At 32.4% G+C, this 11,310-nt stretch overlaps 1 protein-coding gene across 1 annotated transcript; it reads right to left on the reverse strand.

The window, feature by feature from the left end:
• Positions 1 to 4,613: 4,613 nt before the first annotated feature.
• On the reverse strand, positions 4,614 to 6,084 carry LOC143529124 (uncharacterized). Its single transcript, XM_077024986.1, has one exon. It carries the CDS (start codon positions 5,856 to 5,858, stop codon positions 4,716 to 4,718), a length of 1,143 nt encoding a protein of 380 aa, XP_076881101.1. The 5' UTR covers positions 5,859 to 6,084; the 3' UTR covers positions 4,614 to 4,715.
• Between the last annotated feature and the right edge of the window lie 5,226 nt (positions 6,085 to 11,310).

Consider the following 11,310-nt stretch of genomic DNA (forward strand, 5'->3'; position numbering starts at 1 on the left):
GCACAATGATTAATAGAAAGACAAATGTTGAGCACAAAGACACAATGACGTAATCGTTGTTTTAATTTTTATATTTAATACGAGTAACAATTGAAAAACACCATTATCAAAATCTATAAAACAATATATATATATATATATATATATATATATATATATATATATATATATATATATATATATATATAGGGGTGGGATCTAGAGAGAACTAGAGAACTAGCAAAGAATTTTTTTAACTATTTTTAAAAAATTATTTTGTGATTTTTTTTTCTTTCCTCATTCTAATAAGATGATATTGTTCCTAAAAAAATAAAAAATAAAAAATAATAAAAAAAACCGTCGATGTAATGCGTATGTGCATTAATGTGTATTGTATATATTAAATAGTGTTTTATTGCATATAATACAACACAAATACATTATCTAAATATACACTATTGAATATATGCAAATACGACACTAATAATTGTATGCAAAACACATTATCGCATATATGTAATACAACACTAATGCATATATGCACTATATCGATTTTTTTTAATTTTTGTATATTATATAACACTATTGCAAATATACAATACAAACAACTATATATATGCTATTCAACACTATTTAAAATATCAAAATGCACACTGTTGCAGATATGCATTATAATAAAAGTCGGTGTATTGCATATATGCATTACTCGTTAATTTTTTTATTATTTTTTTATTTTTAATTTTTTTTTGTGATGAAGAATAACAACATATAAGAAGGATGAAAGAAAAAAAAATTGAAAAATATTTTTTTTAATATAATTAAAAATACTTCATTATTAGTTCTCTAGTTCTCTCTATAAAATGGAGTTTTTTCATGATCCTCTCTCTCTCTCTATATATATATATATAGAGAGAGAGAGAGAGAGAGCAATGTTATATTAAGAAGTAGATTTTTCCTAAGAAGTGCAGAAAGTGTGTTTTCACCATTAGATCTAATAAAATACACCACAACTAAAATAAAACACACCGCACAATAATCACACTTTCCATATCCACCATCAGATCAACATATCTAACGCACCAGATTACTTCTTACACTTCTTAGACACACTTTACTTCTTATGTTAACCTCATCCTATATAATAAACTCAATAAAAAACACAATGGACTACCAAATAATACAATATAAAAACGCACCAATTTTTTTTATTTATATATAAAAATATGATATTCATATTAAAGATAAATAAATGCTTGTTATTACGGTAAAAAAAATACAAAAAATGACGTATGAAAAAGTTATAGACGTTTTAAAATTATGAAGGAATTGATATATGCCTTGCATGTGGAGAGAGAAAGTCATCATAAGTGGGTTATTACCTTCATGTCTTTTTCATCAATTTTTTATTCTTAAATTAATCTTCACCATCTAAATTCAAAATAAATGAATTAGAATTCTTCTCGCACTTCTCATTTTTATTATACTTTGTATTTTAACTTTACCCTATATATATGATTGGATTGTAATTTTATTTATTATAAGAAAGTTAATAATATAATTAGGGTTTGATGATGAAAGGGTTCACAAATAAACGGGATCTTATAACTCGTTTAAAAGTTATTTGGGTTTGGTAAGACTCATGACCCGCTTATTATTTTTACTATAAAATTATTTCTTAATTATAAATAATATATTTTTCTAAAAACACAGATATTAATTTTTAGTATATCTCTATTTTATAAAATTTTCATATCAAATATTTGATGACATTAATTTGATGACATTAAGGGAAAATGTTGGGTTAAATTTTAGACCGACGCATCGAATCGTTACTCGTTTATAATAAGAAAATAAAGAAAGACAAAGATATTATAACGAGTAATTGAAGCATTTGACGGGTGAAATATTATATTATATTTTATTCCTTTGGTCTTATCCAAGTGGCGGTTGAGTGAAGACCAAGACACAAGACTAGTATATATAGATGATTTAGGTTATTTGTTTAGGTCATGTGTGCATTGTGAGATTTATTATTGTATTAGAAGAGTTTGCCCCCGGGGAAGATCTCTCCCCGGGTGGTCTTTTCTTTGTATGTATAATTGTATGTATGAGTGTTCTTCATGACAATCATTCGGTTAATGAAATCATACTACTACATCTATCTTTTGTGTTTTGATTACAATTGTTCATCCTATTATTGATTGTTAATCAAATAGAACTCTCCACATCCGTCCATTATTATTGTTCAAGAGTTAATACATGTTATGATTCGATCCAAGATCCGAGCTCGTTTACCATCGTTCGACACGCTTCCGCACCGGGGCTCGGTTATTGTCAGAAAACTACACATTTACGCGAAGACTTCTAACAAGTACTAACCAACGGAACTTTGCATAGGGTAAACCATATTATAGTCATTTAAGATGATGAGAAATTGTTCAGATGTCTATTGTTAATGTAATCTCAACAACTTGGATGACGAGCTTGAACCCAAAGATGAACCTATCTACCTGTCTGGTAGGAATAACAAACTGTAACGAGTAACATCTTACGATTACAATAATAATAATAATAATAATAATAATAATAATAATAATAATAATAATAATAATATAAAGTAAAAAGCCCTCTAAAATTTGACTGCTTAGGCTAACTTCTATCATATGCATGGTAAAGCTTGATTATCATGTTTTTTATTACTATAGTTAGGGAGAAATACCATGTCTAATTTTATTGTGTTTACTTATTATAATTTTATGAAATTATTATGTTTATATAATATCGTTAAATTAATTTAATGAAAATAAATATATAAAAATATTTATTAACAAAAATTAACTAATGATTATAAAGTACGGATCGTATTTACATGATCATAACACATGTTAGTGGTTGTGAAAGGTGGAAACACCAAGAGTATTTATAATAAAGGGGGTAAATCACGAAAGCCCACCCAATATGTCAAAAAAAACATTCAAAAATATTGTCATATCATCACCATCTTTTACATAATCTATACAAACTTATGACATGTAAAAATACTCAAAAAAACAACACCTACAAACATTTTATTGTAGATACTAACAACTTATTTAGACCACTTTTCATGTTGCCATAACACAGAGTCACACACACTTACACTTACACTTACACTTACACTTACACTTACACTTACACTTACACTTACACTTACACTTACACTTACACTTACACTTACACTTACACATTGCTATAACCCATATACTTACACATCAAAGCATTCACAACAGCTTCTCTAAAATATTATGTGAGAGATCTCTAAATATGTTTAGAGGGTTTTTTAGTGATGAGAGTTTTTTCCCGAATACATGTACTTGTACCTGTTCAGTACCAGCACATGTACCCGAAAGTACCCCGTACATGTACTCGTACGTGTCTATTGGGTACGGGTATGGGTACCCAAATTTACTGATTAGAGGTACTGGTACATGTACGGGTATTACGGGTATTGGTACCCGTTTAGAATATGTATGGACTTTTATTAGATTTCCATTGTTCCTTAACTTTCAAGCGGGATTTTCAAAACATAATATATATTAGTTGAATAAGTTCATTCTCAATCTATATGTGTATATTCATATACTGTGTATTCGTATATTTATATTTCTTGCATGTGTAATTATGTATATCATTTAATAACATGTATTAACTTTCTCTTTTGTTTTTCTATAGAAATTGAGGAAACAATAAAAAAATAAAAGGAAAAAGGACTGGATTTCATATCATGGTTGATTTGTTTCATTTTTAGTTTTGGTATTATGTTTTGGTTGTGGTATTACGGTTCTGGTTGTGGTAACTGTTTTGGTATTATAGATAACTGATTGTCGGTACCGTACCGTTACTGATACCTAGTTTAGTGGAGATTTAAAAAAAAAGAATAAAGGGGTACCAAAGCGAGTACCGTACCTAAAGTACTTGTACCTTATAATTCGGGTACGGGTATGGGTACCAAGATTTACTAATTTTGGGTACGGGTACTTTGGGGTACAAGTACGGCTACAATCCCGATCTCATCCCAAGTAAAATGTTGTTAGTGGAGGACACATAAAATTTTTACGAGATGAGTAAATTTAGAGAAACATTGTTCACTCTCTATATATTTTTTAATATATTTGATATTGGTTGTGAGTGTATGAAAGAGAAAAAATAATAATAAAGGTGTAAAAAAATATTATTTAATTATAGATGAAAGAGAAAAAATAATAATAAAGATGTAAAAAAATATTATTTAATTATAGATGAAAGAGAAAATGTAGAGATAGATATGGAGGACAAATAAGAGTAAATTTCATAAAATTTAAGATTACCGGTAAGAATAAACTAGTTGAAATTATTATCGATTAATAAGATTTAACTAAAATTATTAAAATTTAATATACCAAAAGTTAATAATGTAGTTTCATTTTTTACCACCACACTAATTTAGGCCCACACTGTAAAAATATTACTAGCAATTTCAATCATTTGATTTCAACCTCAAATTATATAAGCAAACAAACAAACAATTTCTTTTATAGTAGCCTTCTAAAATCCGAGTCAAGAGAACACAATTTAAAAAAACAAATGATTCCATCAATTGATACGTACACCTTAATATTTAATAAAAAATAATATAAACCATTATTTAATTCCACTAAAATATAATATACAAAATATTATGGATATGATTATATGAAACAAGAAAACACAAACTAACTTTACAACTTGAGTTTGAGTTTCCCATGATACACTTGCCGGCAAATCCACAAGGGTTTCTGTTTTTTCAAGCAAAGCTCCGAGGTTACCGGACACTTCCTTAAACAGTTGTCTCCTACGCTGCCGGAGATTGACACTTTCCGGGAGAAAAACTCCGGCGAGAGTTCAGTTAAATAGTTTCCGTCAAGAAACAGTCTGCTAAACCTTTTATACTCCAATGGGATTCTGCCACGTAGCTTATTGTAACTCAGTGTCAAAGAGGCCAGCATAGGGTAGGTAGAAAAGTTTGCCGGCGGGTAGCCGGAGATTTTATTATACCCGAGGTCAACTGCTACGAGGCTGTTGTCGTTGACCGGTTTTAATATCTCAACGCCTGTGAAGTTGTTGTTGGCTAAGTTGACTTGTTGAAGAGATGGTGTTAGGAAGAACCAGCCGGGTATGGTTCCGGTGAGTGAGTTTTGGCTGAGTTCGATGACTTCCAACTGAGTCAACCCGGTAAATGGTTGTTGTTGGATGTACCCGGATAAGGAGTTGGATTTGAGAGCGAGTTGGATGAGGTTTTTTGGGAGGTTTGGGATTGGACCGGTGAGTTTGTTGAAGCTTAAGTCTAGCCGAGTCAACTCAGTGAGTAGGGTTAGCGAGTTGGGTAATGACCCGGATAAATAGTTGTGGGAGATGTCTAGAGTTTGTAACTTTTTTAAATTCGTGATCGATGGTGGGATGACTCCGGAGAATGAGTTTGACCCGAGGATGAGTGTTTGGAGGTTAGGGAGAGTGAAGAGCGAATTCGGTATGGGTCCGGATAATTTGTTGTCCGAGAGATCAATGGTGGTGAGTTGGAGGAGTTGGGAGATGAGTGGAGAGAGGGTACCCGAGTAACCCGCGGGATCAAGGGTGAGTTGGGTGACTCGGTTGCCCGAGCATGATAGTCCACATAGGAAGTGAGTGACATGAGGTGGAGAGCATGGGTCAGAAGTGAAGTCCCAAGAGTATAGGCAAGTGTATGATGGGATAGTGGCGGGATTAACCGCGGATTTGATCGCTTTAAGCGCGGCAATATCCGATGAGACGGTTGTGATTCCCACCACGGTGGCGGCGGTGATGGAGAGGAGGAGGAGGAAGAGGAGGTAGAAGGTGGTGGACATGGTGGTGAATATGATGGTGTGAATAAGATGTTTTTGTGGAGGGATTTTATACTTTTATGGACAAAGGTTTTAGTGTGACAGCAGGAAAGCATTAGAGAAATGTAGGATGTATATGAAAGAATATTATTTATGTATGGTTTGTTTTTTATGTAGGTAATATGTCCCTATACTTGCCTTCTAGTATCCAGTTGGAAGTTTGGTATTGTTAGTCTAATTATTCTACGTATTTTATATAAAAGTTGTTGGGAATATTTCCAAGTAATTATCATAAGTTTTTTTTTATCATAACAATTAATATATAGTTTGGCCACCATCACTAGCATGAATGACCGGAGTCTTTCCAAATAAAGTCTGACACCCACCAATCATAAGAAAAGGAAATCCAGGTGTCATTGAATCCAAATTTCTATATTATCATAAGAAACCCTTATTGTTTTGTTGCATTTGCTTATATTGAACAAATTTAAATCACCTTAATTTAAAATCTTACGCGAAAATACGAAGTCTACCATTGAAATCCCTAGTGGCGGTTTAGGGAGAATAAAAGAGATGTTAGTGAAGTGATGAAGGGCGAAGACAGGCAAATGTTAGTGGCAATATTGTGAGAGGTGGCGACAAGGGATGGACGATGGAGGGAATTGAAGATGTGAGTAGAGAAGGGAGCGAAAGGAGATGGGTGGGAGCGATAGTGGTAGTAGCAGCGGAGAAAGGCCGCATAAAGCGTAGAGACCTATAGTCTATAGATGTAGAAGATGTGTATATACGCGTATGAATATGCATCAATGTACATATACAAAGATTTGAGGTGATTATAGTAAAAAGTGCTTGTTTTGAGTGTACCATCATATAATTTTCAAATATTACATATGTGAATAAAAAACTCATTCATACACGTTACGCATCTCTGGTTCCTTTGATTATGTAACTGAGTGTTAAATGCTGAAAAGGAAATTTCCAAAACCTCTTTATTTGATCCTTCATGAGTTATACATATATAAACAAATAATTACATCTAGTAAAAATCTCAGTCGATAGGGCCTAAAAAGTATGAGATGAAGATAAACCTTAATGCATCTACCTAAGAGATAGAGATACTACTCCCAATTATATGCGTGTGTAAAAATTGAGGGATTCATATTCGAAATAAAAAGTCCATACAAAGTGTGTTGTAATTGCAACTAATTACATAAATGTGTATATATATATTTACACATAGTACAAAAAAACTTTCTAAAGAAAGTGGTTTCTTTATATATAGAAATACGCTCATATAAAGAGAAATAAATGTTCACTTTCGTAGAATAAATTTTAAGAAAATATTAAAGTGTATAAAAGTTGTTTGCGTTTAAAAGATGACGAAAAGCTAGCAACTTTTAACTTTTTTCCCTTTTCAAGTTAATTATGTAGTTACTATCTCCTATTTCTTAACTATTGATTTGACTTCGATACGGGTTTAGATTGTTTTGTGCGCGCGCACATCATAAGTAAACACTAAACGATTTTATTTAATCCGAATCTTCTACATATAATGTGATATGCACAAATGATATGTGTGCATGACGTGATGATTGTGAAGGAGAAACCAAATGGGAATAGTTTACCATATAAATTTGAAAGTAAATGAGAAGACAGAAAAAACACGGATGCATAAAAAAAAGATATTTGTTTAGGTAGATCAGATCGGAGAAGAATTGGTGTTTGAAAGTTACTTAAAATTTAAAGCAGAGGGAAAGGAAAAAACAAATTTGTGAGAAAAAAAAAAGAGAATGACAAGCGTGACTTGTAAACTACCTAAAAAAATATCAATGGATCGTCGTCTAATGGTATTAATGTATGTGAAAATGTGTTTCTTATTAGTGGCGTGAGGTTTTTGGTTTTATAGTGGATAAATGTATAGATTGTTTTAAAAGGATCATTGTCTCGTGTGTGGTTTGATAGCGGAAACAACAAAACACACGTTCGTTTCATGTGGATTGGCTAGTTCCGTTTGGCAAGCTCTTTTATGCATAGCTAGTTCAGTTTGGAAAGCTAGGAACGGCGTGATATTTAATAACATACCTTTCTCGATTACTATAGTCATAAATCACATCAAGACGAACTCCTTTTTATGGGTAAAGCGCATGAACAAAGATTGGGAGAAGTTGTGTCGTTTTAACTTTATCAATTTCCCTTATAAGGGCCGTTTTACTTACTATTTTTGTTGTCTTTTCTTTTCATTGTATGCTCGGTTGCTTGCTCTTATAAGTTTTTCCTGATTTTTTCTTAATATATTTTTCCAATGAAAAAAATCATAAAATGCTGGAAACTATGCAAAAGTTGAGAATGAAGACATGATGCCCATATGTGGCTCCACTGACTAGTCAAAGCAAAAGCCTTTGGGCACGACCAAACCATTTAAAGGCCCAAAATTGTTTTCTGTAACTAAGGTTTTGAGTAGGATTTTGATATTAAAGTGCAAGCTAAAAGAACGGTGGCTCATGTCGTATTTAATTCATACTGGGGTTCACGATTAGTGGTTTGTAGACGTGTTTCAAATAGCATTTATAATGTAATTTGATTTGAACGAGTTTATAGAGTACGTCGCAAATTTATCTTTAATATGTGTGTCATTTCATCTTTCTTCTCAATATCACTCATCTTCACCTCTATGCTCGTCCTTTTAGTCTTCATGTTCATGACATTGTTCTTACTTCTTATAGACATGTGTCATACGAACTTATGTCATATTGAATGCTATGATTTAGTTTTACTATGAGGTAGGTTTTCGGTATGAAACTCGTGACGGAATATAGTGATTCTAGATAATAAGACAAGTTTTCTTGCGGTAGTAATAAGCACAAGTTGTTCTTAGTATTATAATAAATTAATTATAGTTATATTTATATGGATGATGGATAATTCGATTTTATTAGTTTTTCTATCCATTCTCTATGTTCATTTTATCACAATATATAAGTTCGTTTTAATAAATCATGTATCTCAAGTTCCATGGCAAATAAATCATTATTTCTTGTAGTGAGTATTTCAGTAGCGATCATACCATTGTTACCACACGAGGCTAGTTGATAGCTTCACAACTTTTATGTGTGCTGATTTACAAATTTATTTTTATTTTCTTATTAAAAGTCCATAATTTTAGAATTTGATGCAGGAAAGGTCAAGCCAAATATGACCTGTTTAACTATTTGTTTTGAAAAATTCTACCACAACTTGCTCTAAAAAGTTTCAACCACGTAATCAGACACATCCGATATGTAATCCCTTTATCTAAACGGCCGGATTGATGAATTTCATTTATGTTGTTAACGAGTTAAACTTATAAATTCCATATCTTTATCAAAGATCCTATACGTTTCATTGAGTCATTGTGACATATCCGTTACAAACTTACTATCCTATCCATTCAAATAACTAACTATTTGCGTATGTATAATTATCCAGTGAAAAGAAGTTTGTAGTTAAACATATTTATTCTACTTTTATAAAAATGTGGCATGTGGTCCATATCTATTATAGTTTGCATGGAAATTTCGGCCACAAAAGCGCATGCTTTTCCGTATCCCCAGCCGTCGGTACCCAACCACCCAATAAGCCAGCTCGCACCCGGTCCGGTCTAGTGGACTAATTTTCCTAAACTTTAAAGTTTAAATTATTTTACATGTTTAGGATTGAGTTTAAAAAATGTTTATTGCATTTTTGATGTTTTTAAAAAGCCAATAAGCCAAAATATGTTTAGCAATCACAAAAATCCGTTTTATTTTAGTTTTTTAAAAGGGTTAAAAACAATTTTCTAAAAGCTCCAAATCCAGGGTTTTCAAAATACTATTTGAAAAAGCCAATAAACATTTTTCAAACTCAATCCAAAATATGTCCTTAATAATATCTAATATGATTTAACTACAAAACAAACATTAGGAGGGGACGGAGTAAACGAGAACTCTTGGGGATGCACCGCCCCATATGTGAAGCCGGGTTCTCCAAGTTGAAATCTGAGCGGTTTGAGTTCTTTTAAAAATTAAATAAGTTGGTTTGGGTAAAATATTTTAACAAAATGGGTCATAATGAGTCATTAGAAATCTCATCTTGTTATCTTCGGGTCAAAATGGGTTGACATGTTCAAAGAAATGGGTCGATGTGAGTTAGTGTCATAAGGAAATGTGGCGAGTTTCAGATCGGAACGAACTTTCGTACAAGACAGGTTACGACGGAAACGAGTTTTTGATCGGAGCGGTTTCGGTTTAGGTTTCAAGCCAACACGAGTTTTCACACGGGACGGGTTGGGTTTTGGTTTCTTTTGTTTCTTTTTGGTCGATTTCTAACTCGTTTTTTTTTCGTTTTTTCAGTTTCGTTTTTGTTTTGTTTGAATTCTTTTAGCTTCGTTTTGATTGATTTTTTCGATTTCGATTGATTTGGTTCGGTTTTGGATTATTGTTTCATTTTCGTCAATGTTTTCGGTTTCGTTCGATTCCTGATGAGTTTTTTTTATGGAACGAGGATGATGTGTGGGTAAAAGAATGTGTTTTAAGTGTTTAATTTCGTGTATGTTAAGTGTTTTTATATATCGAACACGAGTACTTTGAGTGGTTTTATGTTTACAGGAGCTCGGAGCTTAAAGGAACTAATTGGAGCACTTAGGATGGCAAGGAATTGAGTTATGGGCAAAAAGGAAGTAATCGGGGGTGTTCAGAAGTGATTTGTGAGCATCTAAAGTAAAGCGGGCATATCCGGGGCTAGAAAATGAGTTATGGAACCCATAATATATGGATTTTGGGTTTCTTGACGAGAATAATATGAAAATGGACTAATAGAAGCCGTAAGGAAGAGGCTGAAGGTCGTAGCCTACGGCCCTGGCGTAGCCTATGGTGACCTAGTCGTAGGCTACGGCCAGGCCTGACGGGAAGTGCGTTTTGGGTTTGTTTTCTTCTATATTTAAGTCTGGTTAAACCCTAATTCAAGAATTCCTCATACCCTAACATTCTTGATTTTGGGGCCATTCTCCACCATCCAACACCTTCCAATCATCATAATCATCCATGTTCTCATCATCTCAACCAAGAATCAAGATTTACAAGATGCTTAAGCTAGGCTAAAGCTTCCGTGACCATCTCCGGGTGTAGGGTTGTGTTTGTGGTTAGACTTTTTGGTATTTTAAACCTTAATATTGGATTTGGATTAGGTTAATCATTCAGTTAATTGAATCTTTACATTTGTTTAAGTGTTGAAACAGTTTTTCGTAATTGAATGCTTAATATTGTATCAGTTAATTGATTTGAGGTCATCAACATTTAGGATTGAGTTCTTATCGTCATTGACCCGTTTATCATTAACCATAGCATTGATTTCATTTATCAATACCTAAACCTGGTAATCAGTTAGATTATTATTCAGATGTGCCAATTGTTCGAATTAAGTTTTGATAATCAGCAGAGCCAAATATTTAGTCTTTTGCTTA

The sequence above is a fragment of the Bidens hawaiensis genome, unplaced genomic scaffold (genome assembly GCF_021521415.1).
Source record: "Bidens hawaiensis isolate Kalapana, Puna unplaced genomic scaffold, B.hawaiensis_p1.1 tig00008481_1, whole genome shotgun sequence".
Taxonomy (NCBI): domain Eukaryota; kingdom Viridiplantae; phylum Streptophyta; class Magnoliopsida; order Asterales; family Asteraceae; genus Bidens; species Bidens hawaiensis.